Source organism: Hypanus sabinus, chromosome 13 (genome assembly GCF_030144855.1).
Source record: "Hypanus sabinus isolate sHypSab1 chromosome 13, sHypSab1.hap1, whole genome shotgun sequence".
Taxonomy (NCBI): Eukaryota; Metazoa; Chordata; class Chondrichthyes; order Myliobatiformes; family Dasyatidae; genus Hypanus; species Hypanus sabinus.
Window position 1 is genome coordinate 27913087 of NC_082718.1, and position 22896 is coordinate 27935982.

The 22896-nt window shown below is 43.8% G+C and overlaps 1 protein-coding gene across 5 annotated transcripts in view; it reads left to right on the forward strand.

The window, feature by feature from the left end:
• The window catches only part of tasor2 (transcription activation suppressor family member 2), a 179057-nt gene that overhangs the window by 77589 nt on the left and 78572 nt on the right, over positions 1-22896 (forward strand). For all 5 annotated transcript variants that reach the window (XM_059987376.1, XM_059987375.1, XM_059987377.1 and 2 more), the window contains 6 exons: positions 615-1613; positions 4658-5750; positions 7268-7733; positions 9595-9697; positions 11626-11772; positions 13413-15415. In XM_059987376.1, coding sequence (XP_059843359.1) covers positions 615-1613; positions 4658-5750; positions 7268-7733; positions 9595-9697; positions 11626-11772; positions 13413-15415 — 4811 coding nt within the window. The remainder of the gene's footprint in view (positions 1-614; positions 1614-4657; positions 5751-7267; positions 7734-9594; positions 9698-11625; positions 11773-13412; positions 15416-22896) is intronic.

Sequence of the window (22896 nt, forward strand, 5' to 3'; positions counted from 1 at the left end):
CCAATGCTAGAGAATAACTTGAGAGGTGACTGTGATATTTGCAATGAGCTGTGTGGATAGTGTCGGCAGTGCCTTCACATTCTGTCTTCATCGTGTTTATTTATCGAGATACAGTGTGGCATAGGCCCTTCCAGCCCTTTGACCCTTGCTGTTTAGCAACCCCAATTTAGCCCCAACTCAATCACGGGCCAACTAACAATGACCAGCTAACCTACCGGCATGTCTCTGAGCTGTGAGAGGAAACCCGAGCACCAGAGAACACTCACACATTTCACAGGGAAGACGTGCCTACTGATTACACCTGTCCCTAAACCTAACCTGACCAGTAACTCCCCTCTCTGTTCCCAAAGCTATCCCTACGAGCTGCAATGTGGAATGTTTTGCATCATTAGCTGTAGGGTGCTCTGCTGTCATCCTCCTCCGTGCCTATTATCCCTAGGCTGCGTTTCTACAAGAGAAGAACTGGATCTAAGTATTCCTAGCCTCTGAGATCAGACTGGATCAAGCATCTCTTATAGGCAGCGTATTGTAAAGGAACGGATTGAATGAAATATTGGAAAACAAGCAATGTATTTTTTGTACTTACAATTATATTGTTTTTCTTCGCCAAACAGATGCAGGTCAGGTAAGCCAACCAAGACAGAGCTCACCTTTCTCATCCAAGATATCTCCACTTCTTCCTGCTGTTAATTATGCAGTGGCAGAAGGTCTGAGATCTGCTGGCATTCAGAAGGTTCCATGTAACAAATTGGTTGAAGATCACCTCAACAAGTACTTTATAATGACGCCAGACATGCCTCCAAATTCCTGCCAAATGGGCAGGAAAGCAGAGTGTAGCCTTCCACCTGTTGCCAATGCCACAGCGTGTGATGGGGAGCCACTTATTCCCGGAAACTGCCGGGAATCGGCCATCTCCCAACTTTCTCCCTACCTTGGTGACCCTGCAAACTACATACTGTCTGTGTCAGCAGTTTTGGAACTTCAGGCAAAATGCCTCAAGCTGTGTCAGAAGTCTGGCGCCAAGGCTATGAGCCCTACTCATGCATCAGTGCCTGCGTCCAACAAGGCTGCAATTGCCTTGGAGAACACGGAGGTGGAAGAACAAAGTCCCAGGAGCAGGAGCTCCCTGGTGGAGAATATGTTTCCTCGTTCTGGGAGGAGGAAGAAGGCACAGAAGCAGACAAAGCCACCCATTAGAGGGGTACGCGCAAACGTCAGAAAAACCAGTGTAACCAACAAACCAGGTGCTGGTAAGACTTTCAACAAAAGTGCCGGTACAATGAAAGCTGAAAGTAATTTGGTGTCCATTAGAGCGTCGAGCAGACTGGCCGCCAAAGTGGATAAGCCAGGTTCAGACAGTGGCAGCAACCAGACTGCATCTTTGAGTCTCTGCCAGTTGGCCAGGCCAAGGTCTGCTAGCGGTAACAAAAGAGCTCTTGCAGAGCCAGCCAAAGATAAGTCCCTGGAACAGCCTGCTCCTCCCGAAGTGAAGGCAAAGAGAATGAAAGCTACCAAGGTGCTTTGTAAGATGGGTTCTAACCAAATTGCAAAGGCAGAGAAAGCTGCCAATGACTGCTGGAAGGAAAAGCTTAGCCAGCAGCATAGTGAAACAGGTAAGGATGTTCTTGGATTGTTTCTGTGCTGCCCACCACTGCCAAAAGGGGTACTAATACATCTTGACATGACGTTACTGCAGGTAGATCTAGGCATGACACTGATACTGGTAGATCCTGGCATGACATTAATGCTAGTAGATCTTGGCATGACATAACATTCTGGTTACAGTTTTAGAAAGATGACTTTTGTATTAACATTGAACTTGGAACAGTCTTTTAGGGTAGCCACAGGAGTACAGATGTTTACACACACACACAGACACACACACACAGACACACACACACACACAGACACACACACACACACACACACACACACACACACACACACACACACACACACACACACACACACACACACACACACACTCACTCACACCCCCCACCCACCCACCAGAAGGTGGATCAGCTGTTGCCCTTAAATCAAAACTGTGTGTAAATTCAACTGTTGTGTTTTAAGCACAAAATATCCAGTCTACCTTTTTAGTGTTCTCCTTCAACTGAGGTGTTGAAAAGTCAAGTTTATTGTCATCCACATGAATACATGTGTGCACAGGTACAATGCAAAACTTGCAGCGGCATCATGGGTACAGAGCATCATATGAGTAGCATTCACAAGGAAAATATAATTAAAGATAAATTACACACAATTTTTACAAGAACACAAGTTGAACAAAAAAAAATCACTTTAGTGCAAAGGATCATGGTGTTGAGTCCTGTCAGCTGGGTATTGTTGGATCCTAATGCTTTTGTGATCCAAAGTGTCTTCGGAAGTCAGGAATGAGGCATAGAACCTGTTGCTTGTGGCTATTTTATTAAAAGTTTTACAAGTGCAAAGAAGAAGAAGGAATGTCAAGAGAAACAAAGAAAAGGGCAGACAAAAAAGTAATTGTGGTCTTCTCATATCAGACTGGAGATAACAGTTAACTAACGAAGTAGCCAGATTCAAGTAACGCCACTGAAACGAAGGAGCTTCTGGAAAAATACATTGCAACTGTTCTGCAATTATTGGAAAATCTACTGAACAATTATATAGGTGATGTTAAAAAATAGAAGTAAGCATAGGATAGCAAAGAAAGAAAAATACAAGGGAATATAACAATTCTACAGCCCAATCCAACAGTATTAAAACTCCACTGACATTGCAAAGGGCTACAGTGATTCCCCGAGTGTCCTGGCCAATATCTATCCCTCAATCAACATAATAAGTACTGATTGTCTCCTCATTGTCACTTACTGGTTTGAGGAAGCTTGCTGGATGCACTTTGGCTGCTACTGTTCCTAAAGTTGCCAGGTGATAAAACGGCCAGGTTCTGCTGCTGTCTGTTAATGATATGAAAAATCTGATCTTATAGCTTCTTGGACTCTTTTAACCTTTAAAGGATGTAGGGTAGAGTAATTGTTTAAAGGTGATGGGGAAACTTTGGAGTGTGCTATTTGGAAACGGAAGGGGAACATGGTGAAACATATCCATGTCCTCATATCAAACAGCACAGAAATGGGCCCTTTGATCCACCACGTTCATTTCGACTATGTTGTCCATCTGCACACATTTCCCTGCATTAAATCCATATCCTTCTATGCCTTGCCTGTTTGTGTTTGCTGTCTAACTGCCTCTTAAATGTAGTAAAATGAGTTATGAGAACTTTAAGATCCACACTGCCAGGTTCAAGACTAGTTATCCTTCAACCACCAAGCTCCTGAACCAGCTTGGACAACTTCACTCACCACAACTGATTCCCCAACATGAGGACTCATGTTCTCAATGTTTACCCATTCATTCACCCAATCTATTTATTTATTTATTATTTATTTGTTCTTGTACAGATTGTCTTCTTTTCCACATTGGTTGTTTGTCAGACTTTGTAGTTTTTCATTGATTCTACTCTGTTTGTTTGTTCTGCTGTGAGTGCCTGCAAGAAAATGAATCTCAGGTATGTACGTACTTTGATAATAAATTTACTTTGAACTTTAATTGTATCCAATTCCACCACCATATTCCAGGTATCAACCACTCTCTGTTTAAAATTTTAAAAAACCTTCTCCCTTAGGTTCCTTTCAGCTTAAAACTATGCCATGTTGTTAAAGATAAAGATTAGCTTTCTTTGTCACAAGTACATTAAAACATACAGTGAAGTGTGTTATTTGTGTCAATGACCAAGACAGCGCGAAGATGTGCCGGAGGTAGTTGACAAGTGTCGCTATGCTTCTGGTGCTAATATAGCATGCTCACAACTCACTAACCTGAAAACCATACACCTTTGAAATGTGGGAGGAAACTGGAGCACCCGGAGGAAACCCAGAGGGTTCCCGGGGAAAATGTACAAAGTCCTTACGTACAGTTGTAGAAATTGAGTGCCAGACACTGATGCTGTAAAGCATTACTCTAACCACTATGCTGCTATGCCACTCCTACTGCAAAAAAGATTTTCAAAGTTCAAAGTTATTATCAAACTACATGCAGTTTATGTCTCCATAGATTCCCTGAGAAGCCCTGAGATTCCCTAGAAACCATGAGATTCATTTACTTGCAGGAATTCATAGTAGAACAAAAAAAAACAATAGAATCAATGAAAAACTACACACAGATTGACATACAACCAATGTGCAAAGGAAGACAATCAGTGCAAATAAAAATAATAATAAGTAAATAAATAATACTGAGAAAATGAGTTGTTGTGTCCTTGGAAGTGAGTACACAGGTTGTAGGACCTTGATTAGTGAGTTACGGGCAGAAGACACGAGAAGGGTTGGGGGGCGGATGATAAGTCAGCAATAATCAATGGTGGTGCAGACTTGATGGGCCAAGTGGCCTCGTTCTGTTCCTATATCTTGTGGTATTTCGGAATCAGTTCAGTTAAGACAAGTGAAGTTAACTATGCTGGTTTAGGGGCCTGATGGAAGGATATTTTAGTTGCTTGGACAGCCAAGCAATGGAACTGATCCTGCTTTCCTCTCTTCTGCTTTAAGAATTCTCTCTGTATAGTTAGGTGGCATCCAATTGTGAATGACTTTTTAAACCATGTTATTTTGTGTTATAGGGGTGAACACAGAGCAGATTTCCTGGAACTCTGTAGAAGGCGAGTCTGCTGTTAACGCACCAGCCTCCCTGCAGCCTCTGTGCCTGGTTGTAATCCCAAATGAAACACAGTCAAAGAAATGTTCAGATGAAGGAAATGGCAACTCACAGAAGGATACTGAAACCAATGTTTTGGAAACAGACGCACTCAATATTCTTGCTGACCTTGCAATTAGCTCAGCCATCGCAGCGCTGCCAAAATATAAACAGAAACGATCTGTGTCATTGAATATGGCATCTGGCAAGGATACGTCCAAAAAGACTGGTTCTGTTAGGAATAACAAGCGATCAAATTGTTCTGTTGATCTGTGTGCAAAGAGCAGTGCTTGTTTGCCTGGCATAGAACCGAGTGGACCAGAAGGCCACCAGAAAGGAGCTGGAGAATACTCCAAAAGTCCACTTGTGACTGAGAGTTTCTCTTCAGGCGCCACATTGGCTTTTCCCAGCCAAGAAGCATTTGAGGTTCCCAAATCTCCGGCCCAGGTACATGAGGAGGAGGCTCCCGGGTCTTTAACTGCTCCGTGCAGCTCACATGTCTTGGATGACCACTCATACTCCCGGCCACCGAGGGACAGGGAGAATGTGTACCTGGCGGTCACTAACCCAGTGTTGTCGAAGAAGGAAGATGTAGTTTATCAGTCTATGTCAGTGACTGTGGAGGGTGAGAAGAGGCAGCCCACCGCATTTGAGCATCAGGGCTGGACTCACCCTGAGGCTTCCTCCAGAGATGAGGAGAGAAGCTATGAGGAAGGGACGTTAGTTGGAAGAGTTTTGCCTTTCCGGCGCGAGGACAGTTGGACCAATGTTCGGGATCCTGACCCAGATCCACAGAAGGAAAATGATGCAATAGCAAAGCATCCTCAGGTACCTGATGATAAGCCGACAGATCCGGTACAGGGCAGGGGTGATGAAGCTTTCCAGCAGTCTCGTTGTGTACATGAGGAAAAGAACACTGTGAAGGTGACATTTCAATGGAATGGGCCATATCTGTACCAGTGGGACAGCAAGTACACCAATGACCCACTGGAGAAATCTGTGAATCGGGCCCTACATGGGTAAGTTGCTTAAAGCTTTGGAAATGAAGTCGCTGAAAAATAACATTAGTTAATCATTTGGATTCTATGCACAGCTCTTTTTAACGTTGGGACGCCATGGTAAAGTAGCCATTAGCATAATGCTATTACAGCTTGGGGCATCAGATTTCAGAGTTCAATTCCTGCATCCTCTGTAAGACAGTCTGTACGTTCTTCCAGTGAGGGCATGGGTTTCCTCCGGGTGTTCCGGTTTCCTCCCACAGTTGCTCCGGTTAGTAAGTTACTTGGTCATTATAAACATCTTGTGATCAGAGCAGGGTTAAATAGGTGGGCCGCTGGGCGGCACAGCTTTTTAGGCCAGAAGGGTCTGTTCTGTGCCTTCTCTCCAGATAAATAAATATTTATTTTATTTATTTCCTTTGCTAAGTGTTATTTCGTAGATTTGGAGATGCCTGATAAAGTGTTTTCATTTTATGTTACAGATTTGTGCATGAAACGGTGTGGAATTAGTATATTGGAAATATTTATAGGATGTGTATAGACATGAACATGTTCCTGTCCACAGTTATATTTCTTTCCAGGAGACAAAATATTTCAGCTCTTTCAAGTGGACATTGGAAAGATCATGTGTAGTGCAGTGGCGGTCCCCATTCAATGCAGAGCCTTCCTGTCTGATATAGTAATTCTCAATCTACTAACGGATGTGAAAGTTGGTCAGGGACCCTCCCTCCAGAGGTTCATTTGTCTTATATCCCTGCAGGAGACTGCTCAGTCATTCTGATGCCCCATTGCCAATATCCAGCTTGCCCCTCTATATCTCCTTGCAAGTGGATGCAGATATAATGTTAGCCAACTGCTCTGGTTGGACGTCCAGTGCTCAGCTGTGTTGATTAGATTAGTTTTATTTGTCAAATGTACATCAACACATACAGTGAAATGCTTCGTCTGTATCAGCGACCGCAGCCTGAGTATGTGCTGGGGGCAGCCTGTGAACATCACCCTGCTTCCAGCACCAACCTAGCATGCCCACAGCTTACCAACCCTAACCTGTGTCTCTTTGGATTGTGGGAGGAAACTGGGGTGCCCGGAGAAAACCCACACAATTATGCAGAGAATGTATAAACTGCTTATGGACAGCGACGAGAATTGAAGCCATGAAATGTTACACTAGTCGCTACCCTATAGTGCCTACCATAGGTGACTGTGCAGAGGATGTTTGGTGTCCTTTTACTCACCTGGCTGCAAAAGCAGAGCCGATTGATGGAGGTACGACACAGACCAGCTAAGGATAGCAGAATAGATGTCCTGGCTAAAAACTATTTCTAAAAAGCACTGATGCTGAAAATCTGAATAAAAGCAGGAAGTGCTTAAAAACACTCAAGAGGTCAGGAAGTATCTTTGGCAGGGGAAACAGGGTTTCAGGTCCAAGATTCTTGGTCAGAACTTCAGTTAGATTTCTCAAGCTAATAAAGCCTGATTGTGTTGAATGTAGAACTTGTGCTTGTAAAGTGACTTCTTTCTGATGACTTTTATTCTAGGCTTTGGGATCCCACCATCCAAGAGACCATGAAAGATGTGAAGCTTATCCTTCATATGTGGATTGGGCTTTTTTATACCAAGTCTAGTACGATGCTGCAGAATTCCATGAGGCATGTACAGGAATGCACTGAGTCTCCAGAAGCAGTGGGAGCAGGCGATTTGCACGGAGAGTCAGTTGGGGTTCAGGACCCTGCCCCAGATGAAAATGACTCTGAGTCTGTTGTTTCAGTACAACAGCAGGAGCCGGGAGCATTGGAGTCTGTAATTAAGAGGATCGAGAAGAATTCAAGCCTTGGCACTTCCTGTGACTGCAGCACACCAGTTTGTGGGGAGACACTGCCCTGCGCCAGTCCCTGCTCAGAGGAAGCGGGCAGGGAGAGTGACATCAATGAAACCATGTCAGAGTCAGCAGCACAAACTTGCAAGGGAGATCTGGTAGAGACTGCGAAGAGCTTTGCCGAGGATGTGAGTATTACCACCGTTACGTCTTTGTTTTCAGCTTCAGCTTCCGATCCATTTATTTATCGTGTGTTCGTGGAAACGTTCAGTGAAATCTGTTATTCGTGCAAACAGCCAACACAACCCAAGGATGAGGTGGGGTCAGCCTGCAAGTGTCGCCACACGTTCTGGTGCCGACACAGCACGCCCACAGAGTTCATCAGAACAACACGAGCAGCAGTGACAACAACCAAACACCAATGACGAAACGAGCCCCTTTCCTCCTCCCTCTTACCCGCCCATCCACTCACACAGACAGGCCTCCAATTGGAAATTCCAGTTTTCCAGTAATTAGTATTTTGTTTAATCTAGTTTTAATAGGGCACCAGTGATATCCAAAATGTCAGGTATGGGGCTCTTCCATTGAACTTTTTGTCTTTTGGGCAGTAATTTTAATGGGAATTGGTGACCACTATAATCTAGAGTAAACCCATGCTTAAGTAAGACCATAAGATAATAGGAACAGAATTAGGCCATTTGACCCATCAAGTCTGCTCCGCCATTTCATCATGGCTGATCCACTTTCCCTCTCAGCCCCAATCATGATGATGCAATTTTCCAAGAATTTGAACTATTCCAAAATATATCACATGTTCTTGAGTGATCCTCACAATAAGCAATGTTTTATCTCAGAAGTCCAGTCCCAAATGCATTAGATTATTAAATTAAAGCTGGAAAATAGCTCAACTTAACTCTGCCTTTCTCATTATAATTTAACTGCATCAGTTGCTAAATTTCAACCCAGACCTTTGAGCCATAGAGTCACAGAGTGCAGACCTTTGAAGTTATTAAAATCACAGTTTTCTGGCAGCAGGGTTATCACTGTAGATTGTTCCCCAGGCAAGCTGTTAATGTACTATGATTAAGAAGGTTGGATTGACCAATTGCTGTCGCATTCAATGTATATTGATATCCTACTCAAATGTAAAGAGCTGCATCATCACAACATTGCTATGCCAGGAGGGTGGCGCATATCCAGCAATACATCATCTTACCGTTTGGTGTGCATTGACTGTGGAGGACAGATGAAAGAAAGAGAAAGAAAGACAGATTAGCTCTGGCTTCTGCCCCCTTCGTTTCTAGTCCTGATGAAGGGTCTCTGTCCAAAATATCAAAAGATTAGTTTTACTTGTCACGAGTAAATCAAAACATCGAAACTTACAGTGAAATGCGTTATTTGTGTAAATGCTGTACACAGATGTGCTGGGTTAGCCCGCAAGTGTTGCCACGCTTCCGACGCCAACATAGCATGCCAGCGACTCACAAACCCATCCTAAACCTGTACGTCTTTGGAGGTGAGAGGAAACTGGAACACCCAGAGGAAACAACCCACGTGGGCACAGGCTCCTCACTGACAGGGATGGGAGTTGTGACCCGGTTGCTGGTGCTGTAAGGCGTTACGCTAACCACTATGATACTACACCACCCATGTTGTACTTGTCAGGGTTGATCAGTGCGCCCCCTTTGACGCCAAGATGTGGAGCTCCGGCATTGTTGGGTGCTGGCAGCATCGGTCCAGTTCCTTTGGTCTCCCTCATTAGGCCAAGATGAGACTGCTCTCAGCTTGGAGGAGCAACACTTCATATTGAGTCTAGGAAGCCTCTATCCTGATGACATGAACATCAAATTTATTAATATATTTATTTGTTTTTTGTTTAAGGAGTATATATTTATCTGAGCTTTATTTTCCCAGACGCTCTTGTGGGATTTGAACCTGTGCCTTTAGATTAAAGGTTTAGAATCAGGCTGTTTGTCCAGAAATATGGGTGTGGCACTGATGTGCAAAGCATTATTTTATGTGATATTTTAAACTCTGCTTTCTTTCCAGGAAGAATCTGGCAGTCAGGAACCTTTGGATGATGTGAGTGATGCTAGAGTAGAAAATGGGAGCCAAGAGCACAATTTGGTCCAGAGATCTACTCCATTATCAGGTATTGTGAATGTTGCTGCTCGGATTCGTGGTACTGACCATAAGCCTAAAAAGTCGCAGTAGTATACATGTTCTTTAAATAATTTATTGTGGGTATTAAAAATTCACGTTAAAGCAAATAATCAAAGTTTTTAGCAGTGGAATTAGTAGTTCTAATTAGTAACATCTCCTTCCTTTGCAAATACAACACTAATTTAGAAAAAATTCATAGCATACTATTTTCTGATGGTGGGCTCCGGAAATGGAATGGCCTAAATGGACAGCCTGTTATGATCAGCCATTAGGATTCTTGTCTCCAGAATCAATTTTCCCAGTGGATACACATAAAGGAACCCCACCATCCAGGCCATGCTGTCTTCTCGCACTGCCATCTGAAAGGATGGTCAGGAGCCTTTGGTTCCATACCACCAGGAACAGTTATTACCCTTCGACCATCAGGTTCCTGAAGCAGCATGGATAATTTCACTCACCTCAACACTGAACTTACTCCATAACATATGGACTCACTTTCAAGGACATTACAACTTACGTTCTTTGTATTATCTATCTGTCTACTGTCTTCTTTTGCTCATTGGTTGTTTGTCAGTCTGTTTGTGTTTTTTATTAAATATATTTTATTTCTTTGTCCTACTTATGCCTGAAAGTAAATGAATCTCAGCATAGTATATAGTGACATCATGTAATTTGGTAATAAATTTACTTTGAATTTAAACATTCTACACTATTGGGGTGTGGTGGCATTGTAGTTATGTACAGCAACTTGATTAGTAATTCAGACAACTGAACTATCAAGACATGCATTTAGCACTGCAGTTGTGGAATTAAGATCCTGATAATTAAATAATTCTGCAATAAGATGCCAGTAGTAATGACTGTGGAAATACCAATTTCCCTTTCGAAAGTTAAATCAGTACTTAATAAATGTACTTCAGGGAAAGAAGTTAGCATTCCTTTTCCATTCTGTCCTGTATGTGACTTTGGACCCACAGTAAACGTGCCCAAGGAACCATTCTGTGCAAGGGCAATGAACTACCAGCAAGGACCAGCCATAAATGCGTTTAAAAAAAACTCTTTTTGTGTCTGTTTTTAGTTAGCTGATTAATTATTTTCCACCATATTGAATTATTGAGTTACTTTTTTGAGTATTACTGCAAAGTTTTGTCAAACATCAAGTGGTATCTGTACAGTAACAGGGCAAGTTTGTCTCATGAGCAAGGACCCCCAAAGGCTTTCACAGCCCAAGTAAATGCTAGGAGCAGGCAGCAAGTGTTGCCTTGCTCCTGGCACCATCACAGCATGCCTACAACTTATTAACTCTAACTCTTACGTCTTTGGAATGGGAGAGGAAACCAGAGTATCTGGAGTTTCTCACACAGTTTCTCAGGGAAAATGTCTAAACTCCTTACAGAGAGCAGCAGGAATCGAACCTGAGTCACTGGCACTTTAATAGTGTTACATTAGCCACTACACTACTGTACCACTCAAATTTATTAAAACATTTATTAGCCATTTATTAAAAACAGTGTAAGTGATCACTATCACCCTGCTACCTTTGGAGGTTGCGGTGTACAAATTGGCTGCTGTGTCTCCCATATAAACACTGTGACTACACTTCAAGTATGTTCAATTGGCTGTAAAACATTTTGGCATCTTTTGGAGGAGAAAAGGTAGAAACTTGTAACACAGAAGCAGAGTAAAGTGGGCAGGGGTATAGATCACGTGACCCTTTTGAGCCAACTGCAGTACTCAGTGCAATTTTGTCTCATTCTCAATTCTCACTATCATACAACTGCTCTCTCATACAGACACTGCAAAGATGTAAATACCTCACCTCACTTAGCAACCTGAGCCAGCATTTTGATTTTAAAGTATTTTGAATAACCTTTTTGAAATAATATGTAACTGAACTCTGTGATATGTATTCAACAGAAGAAAGGCATGCAGCAGAAACGATACAATACCACGGCGTACCGGATAATGCTGCGGGATGTGTGTTGGAAAGGGATGAGATGGCTCCAAGCCCAGCTATCAGTCAAGCTGAAGTTACTCAGCAAATTGCACTGGATGGATCTGAAGGTAACAAGATAACTGAAAGCAACTTCAAGTTGCCTCAGTGTTGACTGTGATCACCAGAGATGTGTGTGCCAGTAGGATTTTGTAAGGATGATTTTGATAGCAAGGTGCATTTGAAAGGAATGTGCTTCAGAGATCTGGTGCCATGGAGTGAGTACAAGTCCTTGTATGTACCCTCCAGTTAATATGATCAAGAACTAACTCTCCCAGCTCTGAAACCTGTACGGGACTGCTCTCATTTGAGTTGCATGTTAACTAAACAATTTCTGTCAAATCACTTCTAGCAACAGCCTCTCTTCCAGTCCATACCTCAAATTGTGGCTGCACCTGACTCCACCTTTCATTCCAGTTTCACGTTCCTATCCACTTGCTTACAAACACTAGATAGCCAAGGTTCCTTCCTGCAAGAAATCTGTAAGCATTTTTGTTTTCAGAATTCATTGGAAATTGTGATTGAACACTGCAGTTCATTAATTCATTCTGGAGTTAGAGAATTCTAAGCTCAGACACAAAATAGAGTTAAAGAGTGTCAACAAAAATCTTAAATTCCATTTAAAATTGCATATTTATTCACAAATAAGTGAGTCACTGTGTATGTGTCAAGCCACAAGAAATCACTTTATTAGGATTATGTAAAGCATACAATGCAAGAAGGGAAACAAATGGTTAATGAAGTAGCTGGACAGAAAGCAAACTAATACTTGTCATCCACAATGAACTGATCTGCAGATTGCTGAAGGGAACAACTGATCTGAAACCTTCCATGCAGCTCTCTTTCCCCACTCCCCTCCCTCTCTCCCCCCCTCTCCCCACTCCCCTCCCTCTCTCCCCCCTCTCCCCACTCCTCTCTCCCCACTCTCCCCTCTCTCCTCCCTCCCCTCTCTCCCCCTCCCCTCTCTCCCCCTCCCCTCTCTCCCCCTCCCCTCTCTCCCCCTCCCCTCTCTCCCCCCTCCCCTCTCTCCCCCCTCCCCTCTCTCCCCCCTCCCCTCTCTCCCCCCTCCCCTCTCTCCCCCCTCCCCTCTCTCCCCCCTCCCCTCTCTCCCCCCTCCCCTCTCTCCCCCCTCCCCTCTCTCCCCCCTCCCCTCTCTCCCCCCTCCCCTCTCTCCCCCCTCCCCTCTCTCCCCCTCCCCTCTCTCCCCCTCCCCTCTCTCCCCCTCCCCTCTCTCCCCCTCCCCTCTCTCCCCCTCCCCTCTCTCCCCCTTCCCCTATCTCCCCCCCTCTCCCCCTCCCTCCCCCTCTCCCCTCTCTCTCCCCCTCTCCCCCTAACCTTCCCCATCTCCCTCTCGCCCACCAATCCCTCTCCATTTTCCCCCTCCACCTCCCCCACTTCTGCACCTCCTCTCTCACTCCCACTCTCCCTCACACACTCCCCCTCCTCACCTTCTTCTCACCTCTCTCTCTCCTCTCACCCTCTTGGCATATTTGCCCTGATCTTCCTCAACTCCAATTGAGCAAGGAATCGATAAAGGATAGGCCAATGCAATGTTAATAATGGACAGACTTGGTCTGTTTGCATTCATGAGCGCCAAGAAAACACCAATAATAAGATCAAAAGGCATATGATGAGCAGAATTAGACCACTTGTAGTATAAGCTTCTCAGAGTAAGCAATTTAATATATATATATTTTTTCTGTTGTAACAGAGAGCTGGAGTTCCTCAGTGACAACATTGACTTGTCCAGTTTTGACTGTGGACATGACTGGAAGTGTGAATAACGAGGGTCAATCTGCTACTGATAGTGACCAGCTGGGAATTATTCGTCAGTCTTCAGTAATCAGAGAGCTACACTGTACTAAGCCCCAAGCTCAGCCTCCTTCTCAGAGTATTGAGCTGAACAGTGCACCTGCTTCAGGGGGTTGTCAAAAGCTCAAATCAAAGGAAAGTGCCCTTAACAACATAGGGTCTGATTATGCCAGTGATGAGGAAAAGAGAATTTGCGAGGACGACTTGCAAAACATTGAAGGCACACTTTCAGTTGAGGGAGACATGTCGCAGGATAAATTTGAACATTTGAACCCTATTGAAGCTGGTACAGAAAGCTTTGCTTCTACAAAAGATGTGCAGCTTCATTCTGAAACTTCAGAAGTCAACAGTCATGACTGTAACAGAAGCTTGGATGCCCGTAGTCCTATGGATGTTACAGGTAGGGCACCGGAGAAGGGAATTACTGGCTCCCATGTTGAAAATCCTGCTGGTGTTCAGAGCAGAAGTGAAACAGAAACACAACACGAAAGAACCATTGTGAAAGAGTTTGTGGGAGAGGTGGCGATTTCAAGTGATTCCGATTCTGAATATCTGGACCAGATGGAATGTGTGCCCTCTAGTGATGTCCATAGAAACCTAATGGAACCTATCCCCAGTCAAAAGCATTTGGAAAAGCAGGATATTCACCAGGAGGAGGAAATTGGATCACCGAATCACCATGACAACTTTGACACTGAATCTGAAGGACTTGATTTCAGCTGTGATCCATCTCAAAAAGCATGGGGTTCCTGTGAAGAATATTCTTCCTGTGAAGAAAGTGCTAATAGTAAAATTGATATGAGTGCTAAAGGCTTCCTGGAGGATGATGTGCCCAGGATTAGCCACAGAGCAAGCTGTCAGCCACTGAGAAGGAAAGGAATACGCTGCATAAAGAGAGCCTGCTACCCTTCTAATACGGATTCAGACTGCGGAAGTTTTAGAGGGAAAAGGGGGGCAATCAATGGTTCTCTGCAGCTGAGACATGCAGAAAGGAATTATTTAGCTCACAGTTTTGACAAAGATGATGAATGTTACGAGATGACTGACTCTGATGTGCATACACCTGTGCTCATTAAAAATCCAAACCTTTTGGGCAGACACCAAGTCTTCCAAAATCTCAGCATCACATTTCAGACAAAACCCACCAGGTTGTGCGCGTGTGAAAGAATCACAAGGACGTTTTACAGTTCCGAAAGGAAAAACTTCCATGCCAGCCCACCTCGGCTTTTAATAGAGTCTGGCACAAGTGGCTGCAGTAGTCCAATTCAGGACATTATAGATCTGGAATTTATCCATTTCTCGCAGAAGGTTAAACAGTTACTAACCAGGTCTCACACTGCACCGTGTACAAGCATCTTCTCCATGAGGCATGGCCGTAGGACAGCTCTGGAGAGGAACAATGTCCAAAGAGGGTCCAGTGAGAAGAAAACCCCATTTACTGTGACAATACCTCATCAAGTAACTGGCCAACGTAGCACGAGATGCTCATGTAATAAAACTCAAATGCCAGAACTGGCTGATAGAGACCATTGTCCGAGGAATTGGAGGTATAAACTACAACAGCGTCACAAACATGAAAGCTACAGAATGTATAAGAAAAGACCAGGAAGTGAATCTCATGGCGTCATTTGCTATAGTAATAAGCAAATGAACAAAATGCCAAAGAAGCAGTGTCCAACTGCAGAGAAAGAATTTTTCTTCATGGATGAGCAGGCCTGTGTAATGCGCAAGAAATGTAAAGAACTTCGAGGAGAGATGAGGAAACAATGTGATTCCTTTCTAACCAGTGTCAGCAATAGCTTTCAACAGAGCTTGAACGAAGTAGTAAAGGAATCGTGGAAAGCCAGCTGCAAATTTTACGTTTGCGAGACAAATTCTGATCCGTTCTTTAAGGAAGTTAAGGTAATTATACTTCTAATTTTATTTAATATAGTGTAGATAAACCAGTCTCAAACCTACACCAACTGCCTGGTAACTTGGTCCATGGTTCAATGCTTGGTTTAGATAGTACTTGGGTAATACAGTAGCGTAACGTTATGTACAATGTACTATGTATGTTAATCAAAATGGCTTCTTTGGTTTGCTAGAGTAAGAATGCTTTTATGTTTGGTAAGTGTTTTCTCTCGCAGTTGGACTTGCTGATATGGGGATTGTATTCATTTTTTAACCAATGGGGAATGTTATTTTGTCTTGTGAGGCTGGGAGCTTGGGGGTTTCATGGTCTTTTCAGGGGAGGCGGGAAGGAGACGCCGAGGAAGGTGGACGTGCGCTGCGCTGCTCGGTCGACCACCGTGGTGGTCCCAGGTGCGAGGGCGTGGAGGTCGGAGGAAAGTGACGAGGGGTCGAATGGTTCGATGGTTGAGCTCCAATGATGTGCACTATACTGACTGAACTTCGATAAGTTGGCGCTTTTTAACTTTATTTCTTTTCCTTCATATATACTGTATTGCATAGTACTCTTTTAGTTTTAGTAAAATCTTTAAAGTGTATTCCATAATGGTATTTGGTGTGAGTTTGATGTTTTGTGTGTACGCATGGCATAAGCTTGATTCTCACAGCACCTGCGTGTATGGGAGGTGGGGTTGGTGTGTGGCTGGATCTCCTTTTCCCCTAGACATATACCAGCCTGTTGGGTAAGTGTTACAGTTATTACAGCACCAGCTTCAATTCCACTCCCGTTGAAAAGGAGTTTGTACAATCTCCCCATGACTGTGCAGGTTTCCTCCAGGTGCTCCAGTTTCCACTTGAATTCCAGAGACTGGGTTAGTAGGTTAATTGGTCACATGGGTATAATTGGGTGCTTGTTGGGCCAGAAGGACCTGTTATCATGATGAATCTGTCACATGGGTGTAACGGGGTGTGTGAGCTCATTGGGCTAGTTACCGTGGTGAATCTCTCACATGGGTGTAATGGGGCCGTGTGAGCTCATTGGGCCAGACGGACCTGTTACCGTGGTGAATCTCTAAATTACAGTAAGAAATTACCCACTTTTACAATGAAAGCTGGGCATGTAAACTTGATACTAATTTGGAGTACTGTGTGCAATTTTGAACACCCACATACAGGAAAGATGTAAATAGGATTGAAAGAGTACAGAGTAAATTTACTAAGAGGTTGCCAGAACTCCTTTTGTCACAAGAGATGCTGCTGTGTCATTGCCAGTAGGAGTGTAATTACACTGGCTTGGATTTTAAATGCAGACATAACTGCACTAACTTTAAAAACCTGAATTGTATGCAGTTATCCCTGTTCCTGTAACCTTGTTTCAAGCATTGGTGCTTTGGATTGCACTCACAGCACTAGAGGAGATGAGCTTCAATATAATAAGAAATCTTAACCTTAGGTGCACTTCCAGATCGTATCTTATTGCCTGTCACTTTAATTCTCCACTTCGTTCCCACGCTGACCTACCTCTTTGTAGCATCCTGCACAATTGTGTCAGGTTTAACTCCATCCTGAGGAGCAACAGTTCATCTTCCATTTAGGCACGTTACAGCTTTCCCAATCCAGTCTTTGTGTCCCCAGCTTTTAGGCAAGCTGCTTTCTCTCTGTACATATCAGAGCTGGTCATCTCCTGCTGTATTCATTAATACAGCTGGACCTGCTGAGCATGTCTCTTGGCCCTGCTGTCAGAAGCATCTAACACAGGAGTAAAGGGTAATCACCATCTTGCTCACTTACAGTCATCGAGCACTACTTCACAGAAATAGGCCATTTAGCCTATCTAGTATATGCCAACCTGTTCTTCTGCCTAGTCTTATCAACGTGCCTGGGCATAGCACTCCATACCGCTCCATCCACATATCTATCCAAACTTCTCTTAAATATCACAATTGTATAGAGAAGTACAGCACAGAAACAGGTCCTTTGGCTCATCTAGTGTGGGCCAAGTTATTTGAACTGCCTATTTCTATCAACCTGCACCAGGACCATAGCTCTTCATACCCCTACTATCCATGTACCTATCCAGACTTCTCTTAAACGTTGAAATTGAGTTCACATGCACCATTTGTGCCGGCAGCTTATTCCACACTCTCATGGCCCTCTGAGTGAAGAAATTTCCCCTCATGTTCCTCTTAAACTTTTTAGCTTTCACCCTTGCCCTCAGTTTTCTGGTTTTATTACCACTGCTATCTGTCAGGAGTTTGTACATTCTTGCTGTGGCTACATGGGTTTCCTCCCAACACAGATGTTCCAAAGGGTTGGTAAGTTGAGGACATGCTATGTTTGCACTGGAAGCATGGTGATACTTGCAGGTTGCCCCAGTACTGTGTTGGGTGTCAATGCAAATGGTGCATTTACCTGTATGTTTAATTGTTTTGATGTATATGTGATTTTAAAAAAAAACAAACTTTTTCTTGTACTAGGGAACCATTCTGTAGCCTTATGAGAGCAGGAAAGAAGCTCTCCTCGAGCCTGGTGGCTCATGCTTTCAGGCTATTGTACTTCCTGACCAATGGGAGAGGGGAGATGAGAGAAGTACTCCCCTCCGCCTGAAAGCTGGACACATTTACTCTCTGTCCACCATTCACATTCTATTTTCATCTGAAAATCCATTCGGGTGAATAGACTCTAGGCAGGTCTGGGTGGATTGGAAGACAGTAGATGTCACACCACTTTTTAAAAAAGGACTTAGTCCAAAGACAGGCAACTAGAGGCCAGTTAGCTTAACATCTGTAGTTGAGAAAATAGTTGAAGCTGTCATTAAGGAAGAAATAGCAAACCATTTAGAAAGGAGTGGTTTCCATTAGACAGACCCAGCATGGAATCAGAAAGGGCAGGTCCTGTTTCACAAACTTCCTGGAGTTCTTTGAGGATATAATGAGTGCAGTGGATAGAGGGGAATAGGTAGATGTCATGTACTTGGATTTCCAGAAGGCGTTCGATAAAGTGCTGCACACAAGACTTATAAATAAGATATGGATACATGGAGTCAGAGGAAGTGTATTGGCATGGATAGTGGATTGGTTAACCAATAGAAGGCAGAGAGTTGGTATAAATGGGTGTTTCTCTGGTTGGCAGTCAGTGGTGAGTGGGGTGCTGCGGGGGTTGGTGCTGGGCCCGCAGCTGTTTACCATTTACATTGATGATTTGGAAGAAGGGACTTAGTGTAGCAAAATTTGCTGATGACACTAACTGAGTGGAAAAGCAAATTGTACAGAGAATGTGGAGAGTCTGAAGAGGGATATAGATAGGTTAAGTGTGTGGGCCAAGATCTGGCAGATGGAATACAACGTTGGTAGATGTGAGATCATCCACTTTGGAAGGAATGATAGAAGACCAGGTGATTATTTAAATGGTGAAAGATTGCAGCATGCTGTTGTGCAGAGGGACTTAGGAGTGCTTGTTCATGAATTGCAAGAAGTTGGCTTGCAGGTACAACAGATTATTAAGAAGGTAAAGGGAATGTTGGCCTTCATTGCTAAAGGGATTGAATTCAAGAGCAGGGAGGTCATGCTGCAACTATACAGTGTACTGATGAGGCCGCACCTGGAGTACTGTGTGCATTTCTGGTCTCCGTACTTGAGGAAGGATATACTGGCTTTGGAGGCAGTGTGGAGGAGGTTCACCAGGTTGATTCCAGGGATGAAGGGGTTAACCTATGAGGAGAGATTGAGTCGCCTGGGACTCTACTCTGGAGTTCAGAAGAATGAGAGGGGATCTTATAGAAACATACAAAATTTGAAAGGGATAGATAAGATAGAAGTCGGAAAGTTGTTCCATAGGTGAGACTAGAACTAGGGGACATTGCCTCAAGATTCAGGGGAGGAGATTTAGGAGAGTTGAGGAGAAACTCTTTTTCCCAGAGAGTGGTGAATCTGTTGAACACTCTGCCCAGGGAAGCAGTTGAGGCTTCCTCATTAAATACAGTTACAGTTAGATAGGTATTCACATAGTAAGGGAATTAAGGGTTATGGGGAAAAGGCAGGTAGAAGGTACTGAGTTTACTGACAGATCAGCCATGATCTTATTGAATGGCGGGACAGGTTCAATGGGCTGGATGGCCTACTCCTGCTCTTATTTCTTAAGTTTTTATGGGTGCACCTGTCTGCCTCAGGAATGGAATCCTGAGGGGAAGCTGGGGTGAGGAAGGCCATTCAAAAGGCCTTGCAAGACCATTGTGCTGGTGGCTGCACCTGGTGCCAGTGAAAGACATGTCTGCCCAGCTTGGATGCTGGCCCCTGTCTTCAACCAGACAGCAAAGGAGGTTAAATACCAGTCTCTAGTCTGTGACCACAGGGAACACGGTCATCCAGGAAAACCATAAGACTGTAAAGCACGATTCGGTAATTCAGTCCATCGACTCTGCTTTACCATTCCATCATGGCTGATTTACTATACCACACAACCCATTCTCTCCGTACTGTGCAGTGAGTATAGGGAGTTGGGGAAGAGACTGAAGAGCAGCACCTCCAAGGTAGTAACCCCTGGATTACTCCCAGTACCATGGCAGGAATAGGACAATAGATGAACGTGTGGCTGAGGAAATGGTGCAGAAGGTAGGGTTTCAGGTTTCTGGATCATTCAGATTCTTTCTGGGGGAGGTATAACCCATATGAAAAGGACAGGTTACACCTGAACCCGAGGGGGACCAATATCCTTGTGGGCAGGTTTGCTGGAGCTGTGGCGGTGGGTTTAAACTAAGTTGTCGGGGAGATAGGAAACGGAGTATTAGAGCTGAGGATTGGGCAGATGGTGCAGTGTGTAGTGAGACTTTCTGAAAGAACAGGCAGGTTGAAGTGTAGCCTGGGAGTAAAATCAAAAAGGCAAATGAATACGAGACTGAAGGTGTTATATTTGCATGCGCACTGTATACAGAATAAAATAGATGATTACAGTTAAAGATTGGCAGGTATGACGTTGAGGCATCATTGAGTTATAGCTGAAAGAAGATCATTGTTGGGAGCTCAACACACACCTTGTATTGAAAGGACAGTAATGCAGGCATGGGGAGGGGGCTCTGTTGGTTTAAAAAAAAATGAAATCAAATCCTTAGAAAGAGGTGACATAGAATCGGAAGATGCAGAATCCTTGTAGGGTAGAGTTAAACTGCAAGGTTAGAAAGATCTTGATGGGAATTATATACAGGGCTCCAAATTATAGCCAGGATGTGGGCTACAAATTTCAAAAGGTATGTAATAAGGGCAATGTTAACAATAGTCATGGGGGATTTCAATATGCAAGTAGATGGAGAAAATCACATTGGTGCTGGATTTCAAGGCAGGGAATTTGTAGAATGCCTACGAGATGGCTTTTTAGATTAGCTTGTGGTTGAGTCCACTAGGGGAAAGGCAATTCCGGATTGATTGTTATATAATGATCATATTTGATTAGGGAGCTTAAGGTAAAGGAATCCTTAGGAGCCAGTGATTATAATATGATAGAATTCACTCTGCTGTTAGAGAGGGAGAAGCTATAGTCTACTGTATCAGTATTTAAGTTTAAAGTTCCAAGTACACTTATTACTAAAGCATGTATACTATATACAACCTTGAGATTTGTCTCCTTAAAGACAGCCACAATACAAAGAACCAATAGAACCCATTAAAAAAAGACCATCAAACGCCCAATGGGCAGAAAATAAAACAAACAAATCCTGCAAACAATATATGTAGCAAATAGTATTCTGAACTGAAGTTCACGGAAGTGGGTCCACAGCTGTTTCAGGAGCCCGTTAGTTGTAGGCCATAGCCTCAGTTCAGCACAGAAACAAGGAAACCTCCTGGAGCTGGGAGCTGAACCACTGCATCTCTCACCTCTGGCCCCGACACCCTGACCTTTTCAATCTTGCTTGGCGCTTAAATTGTCCAAGCCTCTGGTCACTCGTGTTGTTTTGTCACTTCAAAACATTAAACTAATTAAAAGGAAGATGCAGGGAGTTGGAAATGTGGGTGTAGAGCTCGTCTTATTGTTAAGGGAGGCATGCACGGATCATGTGGTAGCGTGATAACATGTGCAATTAACAATTTTACATTTAATCCACACTTTTTTATTTAAACAAACAAAAATATTTAATTAATCTGTGTAGATAGCGTTCCTTGCCCTCGGGCCCGGGCCCTGCCTCCTCGATTCAGCCTGTACCAGACCTTGTTTCCTGTCAAGGGAGATGACTCTGCTTGGCAGGTGAGACTTGTGACTGTGAAACAGTTTCAGGTTCTGGGGTCTCCTTCGTGATGTTTGTAGGAGTTGACTCTGAGACTGCAGGAAATATCTCTGGTAATGGTAGCCAACTTCCTGCTCTTATCGATTAGCTCTGCTGTCCTCAACTGATCAATGTGTGAACCCCAGATGATATCCAACTCAATCTCCACCGAGTAAGAGAATGGTCCAGTTCTGTTGTTAATCTTTCTGAGTACTCACTTTTGATCCCCTCCGTAGTCCCTCATCAGAACTGTTTGTCCTGCGTACTCAATCCGAGATTGGGTTTGAGGAGATCCAAGTGTGAATGCAAGGGATGACCCCGGAACAGCATAGCTGGTGAGTTGTTTGTCATGGAGTGCATTGCATTTCAATATGCGAGGAGTCTGGCAAGCTTCTGGTTCAGTGTCAGTGCAGTGTGTTCCACTGACATCGCTCACAGTGCATTCTTCAAACCCTGGACAAATCTTTCTGCCAAGCCATCTGTAGCTGGGTGGTACAGTGCAGATGTAATACATCTTATTCCATTCATTTTCAGGAATGACTGACTGAAACTGATTAACTGTTCTGGAACACCAGTCCTAGCAAAGAGGCTTCTCAACAGTGTATAATTGTTGAGTGGAGGCAATTGAGAACACTTCTGGCTACTTTGTAGCTGCATCCACTACTACCAAGAAATTTGTGCCCATGAATGGTCCAGCAAAATCTATATGAATCGTCTGCCAAGAAAATGCAGGCCATTCCCAGGAATGGAGAGGCGCTGCTCTTGATATCTTCTAGACATGATGGCATCCCGAACAGTGCGTGGCAAGTTGTGCAATTTGTTGATCTATCCCAGGTGACCAGACAAAGCTCGAGCCAACATTTTCATTTTACCCATGCCTAGATAGCTGGCATATAATTCCTCCAACACTTTGGCTCTCAGTTTGGCTTGTACAACAACTCTCAACCCCCACACAAGGTAATCACTTCAAGGGCAAGTTCATCCTGGTGCTGGTGAAAATGGGGGAAGTGGGATTCCTGTTGCATGTTCCAGTCATCTTGGGTGGCCATGTAGACCTGAGACAGCGTGGGGTCTTATAGTTTTTCCTTTGGATCATCTCTGATGTAATAGGGAAACTTTCAATTTGCATTAGGGAGAATACATCAAGAGGAGTGTCGTCTTTAGTCAGATTTTCTGGTACTTCCCTTTTCAAGGGTAGACTGGGCAATCCATCAGCATTTCCATGATTAGTTGCCCTCTT